The sequence below is a fragment of the Anopheles ziemanni genome, chromosome X, assembly GCF_943734765.1.
Source record: "Anopheles ziemanni chromosome X, idAnoZiCoDA_A2_x.2, whole genome shotgun sequence".
NCBI lineage: Eukaryota > Metazoa > Arthropoda > Insecta > Diptera > Culicidae > Anopheles > Anopheles ziemanni.
In genome coordinates, this window is record NC_080707.1 from 13,565,892 (window position 1) to 13,592,065 (window position 26,174).

Consider the following 26,174-nt stretch of genomic DNA (forward strand, 5'->3'; position numbering starts at 1 on the left):
CGAGGGATTCTTCCTCTCTCTCTCACCCTGCGGAATTTTCGGTTTGTTTTGTTGTGTTTTATTTTCTTTTAGTTTGTTTGTTTTGGCGTGTTCATGTTTTGTTATTGTTATACACTGCGCGACCGCTTGCAAAAGGGAAACATGTGAGTAAAAGAGAGGGAGAAAGGGAACGAGGAGCGCAAAATGGCGGTGACCAGAAGAAAATCCGAACGCCCTATCAGCGCATGCCGGAGGGCTGGAGTACAATCTATTATTTATCATTGCAGCTAACGAGCGCCACGGGTGGTCAAAACTTTGGCAAACGCAAAGGCAAAAGCACGATCGATCATAATGGAAAGGTGGAAAGTTTATCAGTTTTCTCTCTCTCTACCTCTATTTCGCTCGCTCTTCGGAAGCTTTTTTAAAGCCCGGGAATTGAGATAAATTAGTGTGGTAGCTTAATTAAATCATATTCGTAAACGAATCGGTCGACCCTGCGAAACGCAAATTGCCATCGTAGCTGGTAATAAAGAAAAGGGATGAAGGTAGCAACTGTGAAGCAATTACATTCGAACCACAAGTTAACGAGTGCCCTTTTCTCTTTAATGTAATTACTGTTCAAGAGCAAAGCAAGAATAGTAATAAAATTAAATAGGAAACCAAAAATCACCTACTTTTAATGTAATTAAAAAATTCAAACCACTTGCCTATGGAAAAGATGAAAGGGATTGCCAGTAATAAGTTGATGCAAATGAAGTGTTATACAAATGGCAGCATCCGTGAAAATCAAAGAACAAAGGTGGACCACACACATTATCAGCCTTATAATATGCCAAAAGTAACAATGGTTAAGCCTCAGTTTCGTTCGAAACGAAGTTCAAAGTGATTTTTTACATTATATAATGAATATTTTTGTAGTCAAATACATACTATGTTGCTCATTTTTTGGAAGGAAGTTTTTATTTTCACAAAACGTACCAAAAAAAAAAAGAAGCCCGATATTTATTCGAAAAAGATGCTTGACAACTATTATGTATATGTCAATTAACAAGTTGACTGCCATGTTACCCAAAAAGCGGGTGGCAACAGGAATTAACATCAAACATTTACACCACCCTAGGAACGCCCACCACTTTGTAGTAGTGCACACAGAAGTAAGCAAAAGTAATGACAAACATATTTGGGAAGCTTAACCGTTGCTTGGTTTTTGAATAGCGTTGATTTAATAAATTTTCCAACCAAATCGATAAATGGTTGTATTAAACAAATTTACTAAAGCAGTATGGTAGTCAAAGGATAAGTTGAAAAGAAATTTGCCGCTACTAACCCCCCGATATATACACACACGTACTCACTTGAAACTGAATACCATGAACCACACAAAAGCGCTTGTTGGTTTCCCATTACTAGCGCAAGTGCTGGTAATTTTAAGGCGATTGTTGGCTTTGGTTATTTATATTTTCCGGAACCCTTCGATTTGAATTTACAACCCCACTTCTACTCGGTAACTTCCTTCACCTGTGATTCTCGGTGCGTTGCAAGTTTTGCTGCTGAATTTGTTACACGTTTTGCTTTTTCCTGACTGGAAGTGATTATTTGCGAATTTGCCAACCGACGCCATCCGGTTCGTCCACTGTTTTTTTAACGTGCGCTTCCAAAAAGAAAAGAATGGTGAAGACCATTCTTTAATTTATAGAACGCTTATTTTGTTTTTTTTTTTGTTCTGGATTATCAACTCCGCACACAACGTGCCAAATTTTTTGTTCGTAAGTTATGTTAAAACTATTTAAAAAAGCTCACACATACATTCACATGCATGGTTTTTTTTCCAGTACGAAAGACCTTAAAATATAAAACCACCTCCAACCCAGCTCCAGGGTACAGGATACGTCGGAATAGCTTGTTGAGTTTTTTTTTGTTCTTAACTATTTTGATGGGCAACAAAAATGCACTTCACGAAGCGCAACTGCACTTCAGGGTGAATCTGCGGTTTTTTGATGACAGTGCAGCATCACCGATACCATGCAATGGTGGCGTTGTTAGTGGCGATTGGAAATACAGCAAATGGGTGCATCAGTGCTTACTGATTGACTTTTTTTCCTTTTCTACATACAGTTTCGCTGGTTTCGCTTTATCTATTCATCCTTGTCTGATTATGTCTTTCCTTTCTTCGTTCCGGTTTTTCTTTCTCTCTTTAGCTTGTATATTTTAAAATAATTTTTTGCTTTATGGTTATATTTTGGTTTTTGAAACACCAAGCAAACATCTCTAACGGCCTGTAATTGCCCTGGGTAACATTCTCTTTCATCATTACCACTCGTATTCTCCCGTTTCTATTATTGCCGTAGGCTTTGGGAAATTTGTTTTATTATCTTTACTATTATTAGTGGATATCCATTTGTTAATTGGTCTCTGCTTTCAGTCACCAACAAATTTTCGGTATTCTTATTTTGACACCGAGATTTCCCAGGAACGCTTTGTCTTGGTGATCGTAGGAAAAAGTGAACATAAAACCGCATCCCATGCACTTCCATGCTTCGAGATCGAAGGGCACCATGTGATAAAAATGTCCCGCAGGTCAAGCCCCAGGGTAAGAATGATGGGCTCGGGGGAGCTTTGCGACAGATGAAAATAACTCACCCCTGCTGACACGCCTCCCCGGGACGGTGAGCGGTTCGAATTAGAAGCTCGTTTTAAAGTCGTACTTTTATGGTCTCCGTGCCTCATTTCCCTTTCTCTCCGTGTGGCCAAAAGGGCGGTATGCCATTCCAGCGGGAGCTTACTGTTTGCCCATTGCAAGAGTGCTCCCAAAATGGGAGCAAGGGTTTGCATCGCCATTTCGCATTGTATCGTAAAAGCGCACCCCAATGCAAGATGATGGAAAATCTCGACCTAAATGGTAGAGAGCTGAGGCAAAAAAACGCGCAAGCTGTAAACCGGAAACCACGGTGCGGTTAGCATTGGACATTTACATATAATCAAACTTCCAGCGAGAAATGCAATGAACGTAAAGAGTAAAATTTTATTTAACTATTCTTTGATTTTGTTTTTGGGCAGAAAGTGGCCAGGTGATTTCATTTTTCGATTCTTTGACTGGTTCAAGCTGGTTTTAGCACATTTTAGTACAATAATTTTAATACAATTTTTATTTGAAGCTGCCATGAAAATCATATAGTATTGCACTTGTACAGTAGTATGCTGTAGAAATTATAATAAATTATGCTTATGGAACCCAAGTAAAGTACTTGCATTTATTTTTACTTAAATTTTACTTTCTACTATTACTCTTTCTACTACTTTACTTACTTAAACTACTTTACTTACATAAAAAATTCTTCTATTTATTGCAAATTTTCTCCTTTCACCGAAGAAAGTTTACCCTTTTTTAAAGTAATTGTAATATAAGTGTAGCCACAAAACTCATATAGTATTGGATTAATAAAGAATTAAGCTAAAGTAAATGCAAAAATGTATGCTTTTGGAAGCTTAGCCATTTTGGTTAAAGACATGCCTCGATATTTGTTTTATGAACAAAATTTATTAAAAATACTTGTACTAAAAATACTCACACTCTTCTAAAATCGGATTGAAGTAAAAATGTTAAAACGACTAGCCTTAAGCTCCAAATCCGTGCGATCATTTTCAACCTACTGAAGCCCACGTAGTGCCATCAATTAAACGATTCGCTGACCTACCACGCACAAGTACAACAATGCCTCATGTTGCAGATTACACCGGATGCAGCTTGTATGGCCGCATTATGATATAATTTTATTCTTATGTCTATTGAGTGTTTTTTCCCCGAGCTAACCGCCAGCCAGTTAATGGTGTGGGCTTTGGTGATTATCAAACCATCCTTCATTCAGCGTTTTGTGACTTTTTGTTTCCGTTTACGCTACGCGTGTTGAACTGCATTTAGAGGCTTTCGGCACGCGGTTAAATGTCGTCGTGCTGGATAAATGTCAAACTCCTCCCCTCTAAACCCCAACCCTACGCGGGCAGATTGAAGCGTAGTTGACTTTTATGGCCGTCCATTTGAGTGCGTGTGTGTGTGTATTTTTTTTCCACCCTCCACTTGCACATAATCAGCAGACAAACCGCACAAAATAGGGTGGGAATGGTCCTTTGAATTAGATTTTATTTTAATTGAGCTCCCACCAGGTGACCACCACGGTATGTGTGTGCGTGGATGGAGATTTGCCGTTTTGCCTTTGTTTTGTTGCTGTTTTATAACTCCGGTGTGTTGTATGTGGAAAATTGTGCCCTTCCCTGATTGATGACTTTGATGGTTTTGTGAATATTTCGAAAAAAAGGGTGAGTGAAACGAGGGGCCGATGTGTGGGGAAAGGATTTAATATAAATGATAAAAATGTCGCGCGTCAAAGGGCTCACCACTGGCTTTCAGCAACGTGTGGTTTTCCGTTTGAGCCTACCGGTGATAAACTGTCATGTCATGGCCTTTCAATTCACCTCTCACCTCGCAGCCCCCTCTTCCCCCCCCCCCCCCCCCCCCCCCCCCCCCCATCACATCAATCTCCATTAACACAATTTCTTTCCCCCGAATGTAAGGTTTATGAATTTCGGACTTTCACGTTGTCGCATGCTGCTTTTTAGTTTCATGCATTTTAATTGAAATAAAAAAACAAGTCATTACGTCAACCTGTAGGAAATGAAATTGAAGGGATATTTTTGTTTATGTTCCTATATGCGTCTAGCGTTTAGTTTAATTTGTCTGCTCGTATTTAAAACACCGGGAAAACAATTAAACTTCCCTGGGACGCTCGATTTTCTCTTGATGAATGCATTATGCCATTCTCCTCGAAATGTTTCGTTTTCCCTTTCAAGCTACTCCATTTTAATTGTTGCATATCGCAACAAGTTACAGTAAAATACCGTTCGAATACATTTAATCCACCAACCGACTGCATTCACCGCGCTTGTCGTGTGCCGAGTTAGGTCGGAAAATCGCACCGCATCGTGGATTTTCCGACTGTTGCACTGCTCTTGCGCTTCTTTTTCCCCACCAAAAACCAATTTGGTCACGAGCGTGTGATTAGTTGGCAGAATCGTTCATGCCATGCAGAGGCTGATAACGGTGGGAAGGTAAGGGTTAGCAGTCGGGAAACTGGTTTTCCACAACTATTCGTTGCCCGCCCCACCCCCCCAAAAACCCCTTCCACCAAGCACAAAGGGAATGAAACAAAAACGCACTTACTTGTCCGATTGTCGATGGGCGATGTCAACCGCGCTGACAGGTAACTGGCAGCTACGGCATCCCGCTGGGAATGGTCGGGTTGGTTTGGCGAGCAATGAAAACAAACAAAAAAAGAAACCGAGCTATACAAAAATATATAACACAAACAGCGTGGCGAACGCGGCAGCGGGGGAAGCACCGAAATGCAAAGCTGAAGTCATCGCCTGTTCTGGCAGGTTGTCTAATGGAGGCTCGGTTGTCAGCAGCGCTGGAAAATCAAAACAAAAACCAACACGGAACAGAAACGTCGACTAGACAAATGAAAAGAAAGAGAAGGGAGGGACAAAAACTAATCACAGACAAGCTTTTTAATGGGCAAACACAGAATCAAATATAATCGTGACATCAGAAAAAGGGGTTCTGGATTTGAATGTGATGTTTCCAAACCACAGCAGGCCGCCCTTGCGGGGAATGGGAGTCGGAACTGTTGCACAAGTGTAATGGATATATTTCAAGAACCCGATTTTACTATCGAATGAAGGTTGATTCTGAAGATTTAGCGTAAGCCTGGAATGAAATAATTAGCTTTCCCTATAGCAAATAACAGTAGTTCAGATTTTTGGCCTCTTTTCTAGCAAAAATTAATCCAAAAACTTATTGTAACTTACTGCTGTCTCTAAACGAAAGCTACGAATCACCACCCTTTCTATATTTATTCTTCTTTTGCTTCTATTTGATGGAATATTTGGCTATTTAAAGATTTTTTTTCGTTAAGCAAAAGATTATCATTCAGGAACGCACTGTATTTGTGCCCAACTACAGTAGTTATCGACATTCCTACCAGATAAACCTCAGGTACCAGTAAGTGGTTGCACTGTTTACCGGTTTTAGATACAGTTCATATACCTGCTTCGTTGTTCTGCTCCTTTTGCAAGTAAGAACGAATTTTTGAGCATTTTGAACAGAGTTTCATTTTCAGATTAGTAACATGAAGAAAGTTTATAACCAAATTTAACCAAATTTATGGTTTAGCGGTCGTTTTTGTATGATATTTTTTTATATGAGTTTGTAGTTTGTGAATGAGTGACTTTTGTTTTTTTTTATATTCAACATGTATGAAGAATTGATCTTACTTGTTGTGATTGGGCTCTATTTTTTGAAAATATCGAACACAGTGTAATTTTTCGTTGTTTTCTTTACTGCAAGGTCAATTTTTGTTACTATTTTTCATATGTGTTTCAGTCTAATGAACAATGTTTTTATCTAACCACATAAGTATTGCATCGATTTTGGTTTTCGTGAAGCCTCTCGTATTCAACGATAGTTTTACAATTACTTATGCATAAGTTATGCTTTATTTGGCATTTTTCTCTTTCAAGGTACAACAATGCTGTAACCTATACAATCATTAACATTTCATTACCAATGTTGTCTATTTATGAAAGAAGGCAAACGATAAGAAAATAGCAGAGCAAGGAATCATGTATAAAGGAAAGGATAAAAGTAGCTTTATTTCGGAATAAAATCAACCATTAGTTACGGTGAATTTGTTTCTTTTCGCTTAAAGTGCAAATAGAAACGACAAGGCAAGCTTGCAATTTACAAAATTGACTTATATCGTTAAAACATGCACACACAATATTGATATACGAAACTCTTATCTCTGCCACCAAATTTCATTTTTCACGCCTTTTTAGTACAATCGTTTATGATAAAAGTTGTTTATAAAATAATCAAACTGGCGGGTTTTCGAAGACCAAGCATATGTGAAGCGTCCAAACGAATTAGTTTTCAATACTTTTTCAGTTTTTGTGTTGCATTTTCATTCATTTATGGGTGTAAAAACTTTTTAGAACTAATGACAGCTGGCTATCAAAAGTGAAAGCCATGGCAGTAAATGTGTTAAAGGAAAATGGTAAACACTAAGAACAGGTGGATTTGCTGCCGCAATATTTTACATCTGAGTGCGTGTGGTTGTGTATGTGTGTGTTTAAAAGAGTGTGAGTGCGTGTTTTGCTGGTGCAGCGAAAAAAAAAACGCACGGCCGATGAACAGGAAACGATGGTTCTTTTTAAGTTTTCTCTAGCTTAACCGAAACACCGAATGATTTGTTTTTCCAGCTTCCAAGCAAGCGAACATCGAAACTAACACCTAATGTCACCGTTTGCAATTTGTTTTCTTGTTCTCTTTCTCTGTGCGCGTGCGGCCAACCATTTGCAAACAACTGTCGGATGGACAATGGATGAACCAGTTTCCACAGCGTGGCTACGACGGTGGCTACTCGGGCAGTGGCGGAGGTCGTGGACGATCGAGGGTAAGTACCACAGACTACGTATTTCCCGTATCCTGTTTTCCTCGGAGTTTCCCGATCGCGTGCTTAGATCTCGGAAAAACCGACGCTCCGGAGGGTTGGAGGGCTCGGTTTCCGTGTGATATGGTTTGGTTCTCGTGCTGGCAAGTGTTTTATCTGTTCAAGGCTGCTCTTGGTGTCGTCTTCTTCATGCCCTCACCGCTCCCCCTGTTTCGGTAACGTCCTTTCCTCGTGTTCTCTTGACGTGTTGTGGCGGTCTATGTCTGAACGCCTGAACGCGTGTAGAACGCGTGTGTTCGCCAAAATGGAAAGCGGCCTGTACAATCGCAACCAGATTAGCTCGGAGGCACCTCCACCATCGTTTTCCCTCCTTTAAGGCCTTCAAGAGCCCTCCGTTGCACCCTGAAGACTGAACCCAAACGGACCTGGGCAGGCCGACATTTTCCAGGAATTCTCGCACTCTCGCAGCATCCGAGGGAACGTGCTTGCTGTGGTCACCAACACCACCACAGCCTTCGGGAGCCTACACGTATCCTAGCGCCGGATCTGGCCCAGTCCCCTTCCGTCTACCCTCAGCCTTCCTTTTCCACCATCCGATCCACTCGAGTGTATGTGCATTCATCAGCGCTGATGTATGGTGCTTCAGCCTTTCCGTCAGACGGGTCCACGAACTCCACACCCCCTCCCCCATTGCATCGCAGACGCAAACCGCAGCATCGGTTGCGTGACGTGGCCGCAGCAAAGGAACGGGCCCGCTCCAAATCCCGGCCGGGTGTTGTGGGAATAGTTTTGCGCAAATTCCAGCAGCAGCTAAATTGTAGTTGCGCAATCATTCACTGCCGTGTCGATCGTTGCCCGCCCCCCCTCCCCCACCTTTGCTACCTTTCTCCTTTCAATGCCCCTCTCCACGCAATGAATGTGTTGGCAGCCACTTCAAACCGTAGAAAACGCATTCGTCGTCACATTCTTTTGCAGTGTTCCGGGGAAACCCTCCACCTGCCCCCCCTCTCCCACCCACACCCCTCACAGAAAATATGCATACCGACGTATACGCACGCACACTTCCCTGCATTACATGTTTTTTTATCCTTGCATTCGTTGCTTTCTTTTTGACTTTCCACACAACTCCACGGCGTGGCAGGTGGTTTTGGCGCAAGTGTATTCACAACAGGCGGGCTCTCAATGACCGCAAACAACTACCGAGGGTTGTCGGAAATGCCACTACCACAGCCAAACAACCGGAGGCCCCATGCGAGCGGATTCCCATCTCTTGGTGAAATGTGAAATCACTGCTCGTGGAATGGGTTGCAGGAAAAAGAAGGAAGGGGAGGGGGGTGGTAGGTAGGTGAGAGTTTCCTCCCGTTTGCCGGAAAACCGTTTCGAAGAGGCGTACGGGTTTTTTGCGAAAAGTTCCGGGCGTCACAATTTGGATGTGTGAACATGCGTTAGTTTTCCGTTCCTCTTTACCACCCTCTAATAATCACTCCTGTTCCTTCCTGTTTTTCACATTTCGACCCACACACACACACACACACCCGGTGCCAAGCGAGTGGGGTTTGTAATGAAAATTGTCATTGTTCGGAAGCGTATCCGGTTGGAGAGCAAAAACACACCCCCCCCCCCCACCAAAGCCAAACCAATGGATGCTAGGAGCGAGGAGGGAGGAAGGAAGGGAGGAGAGGAGGGTCTGAAGCAAAACTAAAAGGGTTTTCTCCCTATTGCTCGTGGTTCTCTCGGGGGTGTCCAACCAGCTCTGGCGCCCTTCAAGAACTACAGTGAAGGATTTAACAACCGAAACACAACAACTAAGAAGACAATGTCAAGAGAGAACGAGAAAAAGGGATGGAAAAAAGATAAAAAACAACTTGAAAGCACGAGAAAGATAAAAAGCTGGAAAAAAGGGAGTGATAAAGCGAAAGAGAAAATGTAAACCTATTTGTGGAAAAGAACGCGACAAACATTATGCTACTGACGTATGCAGTAATTGGATTGCATTTATGAAAAGCTAGCTGTGGCTAGCTTTTGCTAAGGCAGGGGGGGGCAACACTAGAGAGCGTTATGGAAAAATGCCTTATATTTTATAAAATATAGTTTACAATGGCAAAATAAAACAAACGACTGGACGAAGGGGTTCCTAATGCCCTTTGTTCTGGTGAGGAATCAAGGGTGAAACGCGCGTCAACCGGGGGGAGGAAACGGTAGTTTGAAGCATGCTATCATTATTGCCATGACATTTTTCCACCCCCGTAGTAGCTGTTTGCTACTTTGCGGCGACAATGTACTGCACGGTCGCAGTGGCAACAGTGGCAAAAACGCTTACACTAGCTCGGCTTCCGTTTCCACATTGCATTTATCGGTCAAAAACATACGTTTTTCTCAACCTCGGCGAGATGATTAAAATGACTTCAGAATCTCCGCCCGAGACTGTCGAACGTCTGGATAATGGTTGCTAAGCAAATTGCGTCCTACGTTCGAAACCACCCTCAACCTTCAAGCAGAAAATGAAACCGCCAGCTAGCAGAACCTCGGAAAAACGATTTATCCAAGCGAATGACGTCCCATTTCGCGGTCACAGGGCAACAATTTGTGGGGTTCGGTTTAATTTATAAATAAATATAAATTGTTAAGCTTGGGATAAATAATCTCATCTTAAACGACTCTTTTGAAATGAAACAATCCACAATGAGCTGTTTATGAAATAAATTGTTTGTTGTTGATTTAGCCAATGTTCTGAAAAGGTATTTTTTATTTGAATCAACAATTTTTGTAATGTTAACAGCTTGAATTGACAAAACTAAAATTGTTGTTACTAATTACAGAACCAAGCTTTATAAATAAAACTGTTTTTATTCACTGTAAATGAGGAAAGCAAATTTTCAGTTCAGTGATTCCCGTAAGCGAGTTAGGATCAGCAATTGTTACCCACAGCGTGACTCATTTACGATGTAGTTGAAACAGTTTTCTGCTAGAGTCGATTTCCATCCATATTCTGATGTTACTGTTGCTTTTTTAGAAATATTCTGTGAATTTGTAGCTAGAGTTATCGCACACGCACTGATTTTTAGTAAATGTGCTTGAACCAATGATTTATATTCGCGTATTAAACCATTTTCATTAGATGGAAACCTTTCCAATTACATTATATTTGGTTTGGTGAATTTGAACTTCAACTTATATGTCTTAAATTTGTTTTACTTATTTCTATTTAGTAGTTTAAAAAATACAGCACGGAGAGTATGTAGCTTTATTTTGAAGTTGATGGAGTTTTATTTTGGATTTTTTGTGTCCCTGAATAAAGTCTTAGAACGTTGTAGCATGTATCAAACCAAGAGCGAAGGGTTTGTTGTAGCGTTGTGTGGTTCTGATTCAGATTCATTAGCCTGAAATGACTCTTGAGAACAGCAAAGTAAAGCCCCTAAAAATGTGATGAGACTCCTCTTTTTTGGTCGATTAATTCATGCCATTCAAAGAGTCAAGAAGATTCGTAAATGATTCATGAACGATTCATGATGATTCATTAAGGCTTCCCAAGGTTCATCAATTGTTTATTAATTGAATTCCAAAAGATCCATGAATCATTCTGAATTAATCTCGCCAGATGATTCATAAGACACAAAACTATGTTTCACTCGTTTTAAAAACCTAAAGTAGAATTCAAAAAAAGATCTTATAAATTTCTTGTGGTGCAGTGTGTGGGTAAGTTAAAAATTCGTTGAAATGTCAACAGTGCGCTGGAGTTTTTCCTCGCTCTCCTACCAGCACATTATATTTTTCCCATTAATTGTTCATTGCAGTCGCGAGCATGTCGGGCGTGTTGCATAACTTGTGGGAACCGTTCGAATCGGGCAGAGGATAATATTAAACCACCCTTTCTGCTGGGAAAAGCTAGCTGCATGCATACAACCACAACAGCCGAAGCGAGTGCGAGTCTGCTGCAGTTGGAAGCCTTTTTTGGTTTCGCTTTTCCGTTGCGCGCTCGGTGTGATGTTTCTCCCATCATTGGGAAGCCCAACCTCTTCCCTACGCGGGATGTGGGCTAGGGGGGGTTGCCTTACTGGACACTACCCAGGACACCCTAAGCCCCCCCTTTGGCACCGGTCCGTCCGGTTCGTTCGCGTGCCTTTTGTGATCAAACTACGGAGCCGACCCTTTTGCGAAACACCACGGATGCAGTTGGTTAATTGTTTGCGTTCGTGCACATTTCCGTCGGCCATCGTTTTACCACCCCTCTCCCACTCACCCAGCCACCGCATCGAACGGATTGTAAATTGAAATTCGCTGCTGGTCATGCAACCCCGTCCCGCCGCGCTTGTTTTTCAATGAAATTTCCCACCACCGGGCACAAAAGGACCCGGAAACCGAAAAAGTGGCGTCAGCAGCTGCCTGTAAAACACCCCCACCCCCCTCCAGGCCATCAACATCTGTTGCTCCGGGCGGGCGGCTGGTGTATGTTTTCTTCGCCGAAACAGACGGAACACTTCGATTCTGGTTAAAATATAAATACAAACTACGAAACGGACCTTATCGCCGGTAAGCAAACCGGGCTTCATGGGAAAAAGATCAAACCGATTAGATGTTATGCGTAAACATTTTTTCTCACTCCAAGTTGGCGGTTTTGCTTTGAAAATAATACTTTCAAAATTATTTCCTCGTATTATTTTTACACAGTCTGAAAATATTTTGAAACATTCCTATGCTTTATTCGCCTTCTCTTATACCTAAACAGTGGCTAACTATTTATTTTAATGTTTTTCATAACTAACCCTAGAAGCGGATTAAGCGTACTAGGGGTCAAAGGTACGAATAAGTTGAAGGCCCATAAAAACATGCAATACATTCAGGTTTAAATGCAAAAATTTATAAAATTTTGAATTTTGATAAAACTACAACCATTTGTAATCAAGAATCGAATTAAAATTAAAGTACAATTTTCCTTCATGTAATTTCATTGAAATGTTTTCATCACCAAAAGCCCAATGTCCAAAGCATTATTTCATGCGAAATGATCAATAACTTTTCAAGAGAATTATTTTCATCGAATCTCATTTTCGATGAACCAAATTGCCAAGCAGTTTGTTTTATTATTTACAATTTGAAATTGATGATTGAAAAAAGGAATGAAAAAGAAAAAGCACAATTGTGCAGGATATTACATTTGATAATCCATGTCCATTATCCTTGATCGATGTCATATTTTAGCCCAAAACCTCATAAAGCATTTGATGAAAATAAGCAAGTTTGATGCAAAATAATAAAAATAATTCTTAAATTTAAATTAAAAAAATAGGCTGCTGCTGCTTAGTTTGCTCATCCTAAGATCCGCCTTTGATTAACCCCTCTGCGCAATAGTGTGTTGATCCATATTTTTCTATTACAAACTACCCTGGTTGCTTGGAAATATGTTTATATAAAGCATTACTCATATTACTACTTCGTTATACAATTGTTTTCAACTAATGCTTTTGAGGAGGTTTTAATCAAAATTGATTCAATCAAAAATTTTGAACTAACTTTCATTATCAATTAACTGATATGATAATACAATAAAATGATTCATTGAACATAATTTAAATTAGGACTTCAATGTTGTGTTCTGCAAAGAAAAATTACATCAGAAAAGACTTGAACTCCCTGTTACATGTGTCGTTTATATATTCACCATTGAACAAGATGTTACGCGCTTCGATGGCTTTACGAATAAGTGTTAGCACATCAGCATGCGTCGTGATGCAAATTCCGTCTAGCATTGTTCTTCATGAAGTGTAGGGTTAATTTTTTTGTTCAAGATACAATGTTTAACTATTTTGTTATTTTTTTTTATTTTAACAGTTCTGGATATTGTTTAGCCACTCCTTTACCCAATGACCCAATTTATTCACGGAACTGTGCCATCTCCGTTGAACCACCTCGGAATCATCCAGCTTACCGATATGGCGGAGACAGTTTTGCAAATCGAAGCATAAAAACCAAACCCGGGACCATCACCCGCACACGCGCGCTGGCAAAAAAGTGAGCGCATTTATCACCACCATTTATGGTGTTAAACCAAAGGTACCGCCCAACCAGAGCAGAGCTTGCTGGAACAAGTTTTAATTGAGGCAAAATGTGAAAACCGGCAGCAAACGCTGAGTTTGACACCACCCTTCTCGATGCACACACACACATACACACGCACAAAGGGAGGGCACCGTATGGAGGAAAGGACGCAGGAGGTTTTCCCTGGTTGCATAAAGGCGCCAGTTGGGGCATAAGATTGGAGCTAGATCGGATGCTCCGGAACAATGGCAGGATGGCTGGGTTTGTCACAGGCTAGCATCGCAGCCTCGGGAGTGATGGGCACCGCTATCGGCAGGCGCGCTGTAATGTATCGCCGCTGTTGCGAAGGAAGGAACTTATCGTGCGAAGTTGCTAGCGACAGCTGGGCAACACACCGAGAACATTTCGAGCCAGAACCGCTCGGAGCTTGCAGTTAGACGAATGAAAATCGTGCTCGCCGGAATGCATTCGTCTGCCAGATTACATGAATTATCCTACCCCTCCCCCTACCACCTTCCCAAACCGCACCAGGCAGGGTTTTTTTTTATTCTAGCTCGGAAAATCTCGAACCGGGGACAGTAGTTGTTGTGCGCCGGTGCCAACAGATAAAGTTGTCCCGGGCAGGAACGCTACGCTACGGAATAATGCATGATTTGTCCGCCATCGGGGTTTGAAAGCTCCCGGGGAGGGAAAAAAAAAACCACCCACACCAGCCAAAAGAAAAGTTGAAAAGTGGAGCAGCGTAGTAGCATCGACCAGGCGCGTCGAAACCCCTGGTCTGGGAAAGTGGATGTTGGAAAACCCCAATTTGTCGATTCAGAAAAATTCGAAAAAACTGTGGGGGGGGGGTGGGGGGGAGGAAGTCGGTCACAGTCAAACCACCACCGTGTGAATGTTACCGCATTATCCTCCCTCCCTTTCCTGCACTCTAGTTTCTGTGCACAACGATTAATTAACGCCTTGTTTAACGTGTGCAAGCGGCGGAGCAAACCCAGAAAGGAAAACCCACCCGTCGTGACGCGACTACGGATAAACTTTTCCGAAAGCAATTAATGTAAAACAATAATGACGCCAGTCGCAGCGAACCTGGCGTCCCCGTGAGCGCCGCCTCCTTGCGCATTGTTTCGCATAGCTGTAATTTCGTTCCAATATGGCGCCGAACGGCCGGTTGCTTTGCGTTGCCTGTTTTAGGGTTGGCTCGATCGGGATTCGGAAGGCTCGGACTCGAAATGAGATTAGATCCGATTTGATGGATTCGGATTAGATTTGATTCACTTGGAATTTGAATCAGATTGGATTGGTTTGGGATTCGGTTTGATTCGATTCTGGCTTGATTCGAATCTAGTTGGATTTGATATGACTACAGGCCAGGGGAGTCGAACTAGACACGTTACGAGGCAATGAAGAGAAAATGTGAAAAGAGATTAAATTTTTGTAAATCGTTACAGTCGCCATTAAGTATCGTCTTCCTGGCCTTGAACTCTAACCCGAACACTAAACCTAATGCAACAGGTCTCTGAGAGACGCTGCTTATAGCGATATGAAGTCTACTACCCTCATTGAAATCGCCTTTATATAAATTCAACACTTGTTATTTACAATTTGTGAACTAAATTTAATTATATTAGGTTTTTCATTAGTTTCGCGTATGACGTTTAAAACAGCCTCAGTTCTAAGACAAATACGAAAGTCTATACGATTACTGTGGCAATTTCCTTCTGGGAAAAGACACACACGTAACAGGGAAAGGACATCCTCAATGAGGACTTCTTTGGAAACTTAATGCCTCAAACACATTTCATATATTTTGTAACCTGCTATAAAATGGATGCAGGGTAGTAGGCTCCTAACTCTATCTCCATCAAAAGAAAATAATGTTTTGCCGATGATGGATTTAATTGAAATAATAATACTGTCATATTTGTTCTTGAAAAAAGATGCTACTCTTCTGCAAAAATGTTGAGTGAAGCAGATAACTGAGTTTACTGAGGAGAGGATTGTCCATTTGTTGATTTTATTACGTAAATCGTTAAATAAATTAATTGGTTACTTCGATGTGCACGCATGATCATACGGAATGGGATTCAGATCGAAGAACCAAATCATGGAGCGAATCTTGGAATGATTCGAATCCTTGCTGGAATGTTATTATCCCACCTCTAGTTGCGGTGTTTCCATGGTCGGAATCCAACGTGCAATCGGAACTGCACAGCATTCTACTCAAGACGCCCTGATCGTGTGGAGTCCTGCAGAAAACACCCCTCCCCCCTCTTCCCCTTCCACTATGCACAATGCTCACGAAATGCCGTTGAGTACCGGGAGGTTTGTTGCCGATTTTATTTCACCCGTCGATGCTTTTCGATGCACGAACCACAGACGAAACGGGGCGGGGTCGAGAAGCGAAAGGCAGAAAGCATCTGCATTTGTAAACCGTAACGGTAGCACGTCCAGCAAAAAAAAAAAAGAAACGTTCGGGAAAGTTGGGCGCGGCGTGAGTCTCAATTTCAGATTATTTGAATTTCTAACGAAAGTGTTATCCCGATCGGTAAATCTGGGATCCGAGGGAGCAAAACAAAAAAAAAAAAAAGAGGGGGGGCTGGCAGGGAGCCATGCGACGGCGGCTCGGCAATTATTCTGACCGAACAGCGAACCGGTTTGCTGGGATGATTGCGTAACGGGTTTTCGTGCAACGCGTCCGCGAAACTTTCCAGGAATTCGTTCATCAGCGCAAAATAGATTACGTTTGCAGATTCAAAGCGTGGCGAGGGAGTGGGATCGGAAGGGGAAAGAGGTGTTAGCACGAGCAGGGTGGCGCGGATGCGCCAGCTACCGTCAGGTCCGTCAGGCCCCGAATGTTGACACCCATAACTCGCTGCATTATTCATGAAAACGGCGTGGAGCGGAAATTCAAAATTCAAGTTCGTGAGCTGAATGGCTAAGGAGGGTGAAGGGTAAAGGGTAGAAATGCTGGAACGGGATGAGAAAAGAGTGAATAACAATCACGGCCGCGCACTACTCGCTAATCGTGATGCAGATACTACAGGGCCCCACCTTCTAGACGCAAACCAGCGGCCCGAGGTTAGGTTCCAATTACACAAGCAAGCAAAACTCGTCCAGCGCGTCACACTGTCGGCTAGCAAACCGATCGCTCTGGGGAATGCAGAACTTGTTCCAGAATTCCGAACTTCCCAAGGATGATAATCTCCAATCAATTTCGCTGATTTCTACCGTGTTCTTATGATTAACGAAGTTCAATATGGCTCTTTTACACATGATTTTGCAGGGATCATCTCTGTTTTGGAAATTTAATGCTGAATGGAATACAACTCTAGAGTCTCAATGAAAGGACTTTAGAAATTCCTGAATTGTTAATTCAGATTTGAGAAAATCTAGATTCCTACATTCTTAAATGCGATTGAACAGTTTTCAAAAGTTTTCCAGAGTACTGTAAGGTAGATTACAATATCTGATTACTCCAGTAACGCTGTATGATGCTTCTCCAAACTTTATGATGGTCTTAATTGAATTGGTTTAACGATACTCAAAATTATTTTCTTTATGTCTTAGTTAACCGGGGTTTTACCCTCCTACGGTCCAAGTATGTTTGAATAAGTTCTCAAACCTCGACAGGCTTTCTTTGTCATGAAACTAATCAGACTCAATATCGTTATTGTAATTGTTTGAAGTAGTTCCAGATCCTCTCCTGAAGTTGTTTGATACATTTGAGGAATGTGGAAAGTTCTTTTTTCGGCATCATCTTCTAAAGTCTAAATCTGCCGGAATATCTCGCGAAGAGGTATAGATAAAAGTTCGTCAACAACTGTACAGACATCCTTTGTTGTGAAACTAATTAGACTCAACTTGTAATTGTATAGGAAATTTGAGGTAATTCCAGATCCTTTCCAGAAGTTGTTCGAAACATTTCAGACATGTTGAAAGTTCTTATTCAGGTATTATCGTTCAATGTCAAAACATGCCAGAATATTTTCATAGACCTCCAAAACAATGTATATCTTGTTTGTATTGTGAGTCAAACGATAATGAACATCTGTATAAACCTCCTTTGTCATGAAATAATGTAGACTCGATGTCGTTATCGTATTGGATATTTGAAGTAGTTCCAGAACCTTTGTCCGATAAATCTGGGAGATGTTTGATACATACTCTGGTGATTGTAGAAACTTCTCAATGTTTTCGGTGGAGTGGCATAATATTTTAGGAGCTGTTTACCTACTCACCTGCCTACTTCCGCCACTCTTGCTTACGAGTCACACCTACCCGGGAAGACGACGCTGGTAATCATTCTCGAAAATTTCGCGCGAACAGTGTGTCTGTTGAGTGGGTCGACGGAAGCCGCGTGTACGGTGAGATTATTTTTGCCCGCACAAAATTGGTCTCCAAATATTTGCCCAAACTGATGAAGGTTTAAGTCGGCGAAACACAGAGGCCGCGAGGCTAAACCGGTGTGTGTGAGTTCCCTGTCCCCGTTGGGTCGCCGGGATAAATCTGGTGATACCGTCGCTGCGCTGGGAGCTGGGCAAGTTCGGGATGGCTGGCATCAGGTTCATCACCACCGAGACCAATTGTTAAAACCAACAACATGACCTAACGCCCGTTGACTACGCGGTGCTTTCGTGGTTGGTTAAGCTTTTCCTCCGCCGCTCCCCCCGTCCCCTTGGCCCATGCTATACACCGTCCTCTTGCTCGGAGGTGTTGCTGACCGACGACGGTTTCGGTTCGCAAAACCCGAAACTACCCATTGGTTTGTCAACTCGCTCCCCCGCCAAAACGTAACGTTCTCTGCTTCACGCCTAGCTGCATGCGCTGGTGTCACCGTTTATTGAAACGCTCATACATAAACATACACCAACACACACGCATATGGTTAGAACTTTGTCCACCGTAGTGGCAGCCGAAGGGACTAGAACACCTGGATCGGTCTCATATTCTGGCTGTCTGGTGGCTTGTAATCGGACAACGATACACGGGATTAGCGGGAGAGCCTTAAGCTTGATGTCGTGACCTCCATCCCTCCAGCTCAGCCTACACCTCCGCATACCACTCGGAGGTAAACTTACACCGATGACTTACGCAAACGAGATCGGATTACGAATAGTTATAAACTGTGTCGTTCCGCCGAAAACCCCCAAACCGTCGCTTGCATAATTCATCGCCATTGCTAAACTTTCGCACAGCTCAAACCCCGAACAGAAGCTAACGAGTTGGCACACACACACACTCACATTCACCAAGTGTCATCGACAGAACCGTTTGCATTCGAACACGCCACCATCGAAGTTGGTGAACTCTTTCATTTCTTCTCTTTAATGATTGCTCCTAACGCAAGGAAAATTCGAGCACAAAGTTGTTCGAATTAGAGAAACACCAGGAGGGGGGGGGGGAGAATTTCCGCTGCGTTCGAGAAAATAACTCACCCAGATAAACGTCCCGCCAGACGATCAGTCACCCAGGTGAAGGATGTGTTGTTTTCTTCCCCCCAAAAAAAAAAAAACGGTAACGACGGACTGAAAAACCCGTTTTCTCATCGTACCGAGGTGGAAAGCCTGCCCTGTCACTGCCTAGAAAATGGCCAATGGGGACAGAACCGACAGAAAAAACATGCTCACACACACACACACACTGATGAAAGAGGTTTTCGGAACGCCAAGTCCCCGTTCGTCGGCGAAACAAAGCTCATGAATTTTGTGAACAAGACAAGAACGGGCGGTGGCTTCGAAAAATTGGTCGAGCAGAGTCGGCTACAATGGCTATAAAATGCCACAATCTTTCTCTCCGTGCCCTGCTGATACGCTCCCTCCTCCCCTCCCCCTCCCCTTCCAGCGCACGTGTTTTTCTTTCCGTTGCTTCGGCCCATTTTCCCAGCCGGCCCATAAAATAAAACCATGCCAGTGTTTCGGTGTGTGTCGATCGTAAATAGGTGACCACCGGTGATTGTCGTTCGAGAATGAATGACCCCCCCCCCCCCCCGTCCTCCGTTCCCACCCTCCAGCCTTCGACCTGTCTCTTTGTTTTGGTAGCTACACGACAACAGGACAAGTGGACACATCGTAAGCCTTTTTTTGGGGTGAGTTTTTCCGGCGAAGGTAAAATACCGACGACAAGGGCTTGTACTTTCGGTTCGATTGTACGCAAAACTGCCCCGGACAAAGGCGACCAATGAACACACGCACACACACGCACACGTCATGGAGGTCCTACAATCTCGGCAAATTGACGAAAGTCAGTTGGCCCCGGGAGCTCGTTTATGATGACGCTCTGATGAAGATGGTAGCGTTTTGGCCTATTGATGGCGGCTGCGAGCCATGCCTAAACCCGGACACACACACACACACACACAAGACCTTGGGGGAAATGTTGCAGACTTTCGAGCGTGGCGAGTGAAGATCTGACGCTTCCTGTCATTTGCTCGACACGCTTTTGCCTTTTCCAATTCTCCGGGGCTGCAGGCTTCACACCTTCCGGTGTTGGACACCGATGCCAAAACACTCTCCTCATGCACGCACACACCGACAACAACGTGTGTGTATGTTTTTTTTTCGATTTGGTGCGGGTTCTGAGCCATTCAACATCAAGTCACTTGCTGAACGACGACAAGAGGTCAATTTGTTTATACCCTCTCTACGGTGCGAGCGCGCGTTTTGTCGCAAATCATACACACGCACACACGCACAAGGTTTCTTTACCTGTTTGTTTTTTGTACACCACACGGGCCTTGGATCTTTTGCAACCTCGGGGTCAAAACGGTTGCCCAGAGGCGAATCGTATATGAAAAGTCCGATGTCGAACGAAACCTACATAGAACTTAGGGAAGAAAGCACGGAAGACTTGACCTGTTTCCTCCGCCTGCAACAATACTTAGATGGATTGAGGATTCTAAAGGAAGCAGATATAAGTTAAACCTTTTAAGTACAACCACTCTGTATCTAATTCAAATTTAAATTCAACTACAATCAACCTTCAAATGATTCAATGAAAAAGAAGAACCTTTTCGTGGGAAATCATCAATAACTTTTGAAGAGCTTTTTAATTGTAAATAATCGTTTTCAATGAACTATAATGTAACATTTAATTTAATTTTCCGCTCAACCGCTTTTAAACAAGATAGGCCTTTCCTCTGAAGCATTTGAAATAGGCAAATAGGATCCTGGAAGTTCGCAAAATATTTCTTATGCATAGCCGTACATTTCCATAATCTTCAAATCGTACTTTCCAGTAATTCAGAACCGTTTTTTCATAAATATTTAATTTAGTCCATTGATCTTTTCGTTGAAGCGAAATTTAGGGTTGGACAATATTTGAATGTCAGCTGTTAAAGTCGAACACTGGTATTATTTGCATTTAATATATTACGAAATAACTTTTCTTGCGGCATAATTGTTGTCATGGTATTGTGAATCATGTTATTGGCTTCGTTTGGTTCATTCATTTATTCACAATACAATTGGAATTGTTCAGATTAATAGCTTTTTTCTTGTTGACTATCTATTTTGAAAATAAATTAAAACACTCATCGTGATCCGTCTTATATCAGGTCAACAGTTTCATTAATGTTTACAATTATTACAAAACCTTCGAGATGGAACCCCCCTCCCCCCGCTTTCTTGCTTCTTTGTTCTCCATCCTGTATTTCAGCCAGCCTATTTCATCAATAAAACAAGCTTTGCATTCTTGCATTAGAATGAACTTTGTTTTCATGGTAGCGCTACGTGTCTATGTTTAAGTGTAGGTATTTTTATCTTATCACTTCTGTTTTTTTAATTCGTTTATATATTTTATTCCTCACACCTCTCTCCCCCCCACCTTCCCATTTGGCTAGCTCGTTTTCTCGTGATCATTATAATGGCTATCATAATCCGGCTCCGTATCATCTTTTTGACGGGTAAAAAATCGAAAAGTTTACCGACTTCGTGGCGCGCTGCATGGTGAATGTTGTGGCGGATGAATAAAACATGGCGACCGCAGAAAAAAAAAACGGAACGGAGAAGGAGGGTATAAAATTCTTTAAATCGAAATAGAGCAGCAGCAAACTAGGGGGACCGCCGAGAAAACGGTAACCATTGGAGTTTCGTTCGCTTTGCATGTTGCGACGAATGAAATTAAAAACCGAAGGAGAACAAACTGGGAAGTGGAAGCAGCATGGAAATAAACACCGGTCATCACACTTGGTGGCCTGGGGGGTGATGCGGGGGGGAAGCCATTGAATTTAAATGGTGCAAAAACAGGAGATCAAAAAAAAACAAAACGTCCTGACAACGCCGAGGTGGAAAAAAAAACTTTGAGACAAATCTGTCCGCCTATTTTTAAGCACCGAGCTAGGACGGTAAAGTGAGCGGGCAGAGAAACGAGAAAGAAGAAAAAAAAAACTAGGTGAAAGGAAGCAAAGCGAAGCGCAGATCTTCAAAAGTTTCGCAAGAAAGTTGCACGCGAGGCACGAGAAGAAATAAATATAATTGCGTTTTACGTCCGAATGAAGCCATTTAGCATGATTAGTGTATGAAGTGCGAGTCACGGACCCGGTCCTGGTTGAACAATTCCGTCGGGGGTGGTGAAGAGTGGGGATTCATTTCAGTTTCTACTTTTTCTAGCTCGTGCTCGGAAAGCGATGCGCCACTTCAAACCGGCTTCGGTCGGGAAATGAATAAATTTCTTTCCACCACTCGGCGGTCGTAAAAGCTAGGTCGTGCCGGGCTCCGAACTCGTAACAATTTGCAAGTGTATCGATTGATTGCAACGACTTTTCCGGATGCATACCCGGTACAGAAGGAATACCCAAGCACTCAAAGTGAAATTGTTGCATAAATGATTCGATAACTGCTTGGAAGGAAGCGAACCGAGTGAAGCAATAAAGGCTCAGAAAACAGGGATGGAAAACGATGGGGGATGAACAGGGCATCTATGACATTTTGTGATAAATAAAAAAACAAGGTTCCCTACCAATCCAGCTTCCAGCTTAAGCGTAAAGTTGAACGATGCATCAAGATGGATCCGTTGCCATCGTTCGAGCATGAAAAAAAAAACTCGAACTCTAAAAACAAGTTAACGGCTGCCAATCAAATCCCGCAAGTATCCGCAAATCATTCCTAATGCAGTGTTACCAGTTTTTTTCCCCCAGTTGTCGTGACCACGCTGTCCTGGACACGGAAGATTACAAACTGACGCAAAATTGTCGACAAGTTGATCGTTACTTTGCCAAGACGGTTTGTTTTTCTGCAACCTTCACAGTGGAACGTTTTTCGTTTCCGAGGGTTTGCTTCGCTACCATCCGGCAGGGAAGGTAGCAAAGCGATGCGCACCAGTCCACCGTGAATTCGTAAAATTATCATCAATTTGCCGTTGGGAAAGGGTTGCGGAAAGGGAGAGGTTTTCCCCGAGCAAACCACTCCATCATCGCGGTCATTATGATGTGCGAGTGAGTTTGGGAAAACCCTGCTGCTTGAAAAATGCATCAGCACTAAACCATAGCTATGTGTAGGTAGTTGTGTGAGTGTGTGTGTGTGTGTGTGTGTATGTATGTGCTTGTTTTTCATCCAAGTTGTGAGCAAACTTCGGCTGAAGCGCGCGCACACCGTTTGCTTGAACGAAGAAAGAAAACCAACGTCAACGCGAATCTAGCGCGGCTGAAATCTCAAGCTCCCAATCTACTACCTTGTTCCTGCCCCCCCCCCCCCCCCCCCCCCCCCACTCCCCTCCCCTGCTCCGGCTGCTGTCCCTTGCAACTCCCCAAACGGTGTGCGCTAAGCGGAAAATAATTTTCCCCCGATAAATGCATTATTTCCGTCAACCGGCTTTTTGCACTCACCGTCGGCTGGGAAAGGCTTTGGCTTTCACAAAGCTTGGTGAAGGTCCTACTGGAAGGGGGAAAAAAACCGCACTAACACACACACACACACACACATACACACAGAGAGGGCCAAATCCCGAAGAAACGAAGGTCGTTTCGGAGATAGAGAGAGAGAAAGAGTGGAGGAGCAATCGACCGGATGGGCGGAAACGGATGGCGATGATTTCCGCCACGACGGAATGAACGATCGAACGAACTTTCCCGCGGATCCCGCAGGCATCCACGCCATTCCCCCCACCCCTTCCCAACCTTGCCTATTGAGCGATGGTGATGCAAAACTGATGGACAGCTTTTTCGCCCCCCCCAACACTCATGCTCGCCACCCGAAGTTCAAGTTCTTCTTAGCAGGTTCCAACCGGGCCGCATCTGTGTGCGAGATTTGCAAGTTCACTAGCGCATGGCGAGAGAAAAGCACCCTTGGAGCCTATCCTTCGTGCTGGTGGAGATTTGCGCCCCCGGAACTCCGGAATGACAAAAGCCATCATCAAATCGATATCCGGTGTGGACTCCTTTTTTCCGTTACTTCGCCAGTTTGCTTCACTGTGCACCTTACAAAACCTTCGGGTCGAAACCTTCGGCCGTCGAGAAAATCCTGGCATCCTTTCGAGCACAAGCACACACTGGCCACATTTTTCCTTCACAATCAATTTTGCTGCCAAACGGAAATGGGCTTGTTGCTTAAATAAATAGGCAACAGTACAACGTGTGCGTTTCCTGATGAGCAAGAAACTAATTGTCTCGATGGAGGCGCCTGGTCTTTTACCGCCGACGATGGGGACGCCTGGTACTTTGTAACGTTCCGTGTAGCAAAGAACAGTGAGCATGTTTCGAGATGTACGATCGAAAATGAACTTTCTAACAACTCAGTTATACTGAAATTAATTTCGAACTTCTTTATAAAGAAGTGAGCAAATGTCTTGTTAAATTGAAGAAAATAAATGATATCAATCAATTGGTACCTATCAATCATTTTAGTTGCACTCAATTGCCAGAAGGAAGGCTTACTTTCCTAATTGTGCTTCATTTGATCGCAAATGTACTGAAATTTAATTCAATTCAATTTGATATGTCAGAAACCCACTAACGTTACACAGTACAGTACCAAATAAATTGGTTTTTCTAGGAATGAAAATTGATTTACTGCATGGATTACTTTGTGGATCTGATGAATCCAAAAGCTACGTTATAATTGACTAAACCAGGAACGCTTCATGTTCCAAACAGTAACAGTATTGAAACATGGAAATGACGTATACAAATATTCGTTTGATATTCAATAGGTATATATATATTGGTTTTAGAAAAAGCGGGTTTTCCAAGTAATGAAAAGAATCAAGACTTTTTAAATCTTGACAACGAATTGGTGATCTGTGGGCTTTTGCAACAGCTCTAAAAGTACTAGGCGCCTCCATCGCGAGGAGTGGCAGCTTGATTCTTCTTATGCCTTAATTCTTTCCAGCAAACATATCGCTTGATATGCAATGAAATAGCTTTTATCCTGTAGGCTCGTTTTGATTTCACTAACAAGTTTTCTGTTTTCATATTTTTGTTTGGAAAATTTTTGACCTGCAAAAGGAATACTAAACCGAATATTATTTGAAGGACTCAAAAACAATTTTACTGAACTAGGAAAAACCATAGTTCTAACCAAAAAACAGTATCAATATAAAGTAATTTAACACCTTCTAGGTAGTTATTTAATGACTCTTATCTAAACTTAAAGAACTGGAATGAAAGTTGATGAGTAATGAGATTGCTGTTTGCTTAAACTTTGAAACAAACACATTTGTTCTAACAAAACAATAAAATGGGGAAAATATTGTTTTACCGTAACAGCTCAACAATAATACAGTTAAAAAACTGAAACTAAACAGGTTATCTTCTGGAACGTTCATCCCGTCAATGTTTAAAAGGAGCCCATAGTTTACAGGTGCAACTATTTAATCAGAGAAACTTCTGCATTCCGTAGCTATTTTTCATTAAAAAAGATCTGGAAGAACGTCTAGTGGAACTTGCATCGACACAGCAGCATCGACCGTATCCTTATCGCTCAATCAGTATCATCAAAGAATCGCGCCTTGACGACTAAACCTTCCCATCATCGCAGACATACTTCACCCCCACTCCCATTGCCCACACCGTGCAATCCATTCCAATTTGTCTCACCGACTTGTTATCGGGTGAACAATTAAAATTTTGCTTCACTTCGCTTTCTGTTCGCTAGATTTATTTTATCCTCTTGATCTCTCTCTCTCTCTCTCTTTCTGTGTTTTTTCCCCTCCCACCCCATTCCGCATCCCTCTGTTCTCTAATCCACGAGTTCCCGTTTAAACCGGGATCTCGTTTTCCGCGGCCGCGGCCCGGGCTTCGTCATTTGTACAATTAATTTATCATCGAAGAGCCCGAATGCGAGTCGTTATTGCAGTAGCGCGTATTCCTTTGAACCTTTCCGCTACCGAACCCCGGGAGTTTTGCTTACGTTAAATGTTGGTCCTCTTTGTTGTTGGCTAGGGGCTGTGTGTTTTTTTTTTTGCGCACGTTTGCGTTTTCCTCGCTCGCTTCACCGATTTCGCTTTCGGAAAAGCTCATCTCGTCAGGCTCCTTGCTCCGACTCGTTGGACTTTGCCAATCTTTTGCAATACAATGTAGTGACCGTCGGGGAGGGGGTGGAAAATATGAACCTATTTGCATTCCCCCTGCTTCTTTTCTGTACCTTTCGTTTATCTTCCACCTACAAACAGCGTGTAACATCCCATGGACGGTCAGTTTCTCGGGGAAGAAATTAAAGAATC

At 42.7% G+C, this 26,174-nt stretch overlaps 1 protein-coding gene across 1 annotated transcript in view; it reads left to right on the top strand.

Moving 5' to 3' along the window:
* Nucleotides 1-26,174, top strand: part of LOC131291103 (uncharacterized) — a 229,508-nt gene that overhangs the window by 63,735 nt on the left and 139,599 nt on the right. Inside the window, exon 4 of the mRNA XM_058320294.1 lies at nt 7,425-7,487. Within this exon, the coding sequence (XP_058176277.1) occupies nt 7,425-7,487 (63 nt within the window). The remainder of the gene's footprint in view (nt 1-7,424; nt 7,488-26,174) is intronic.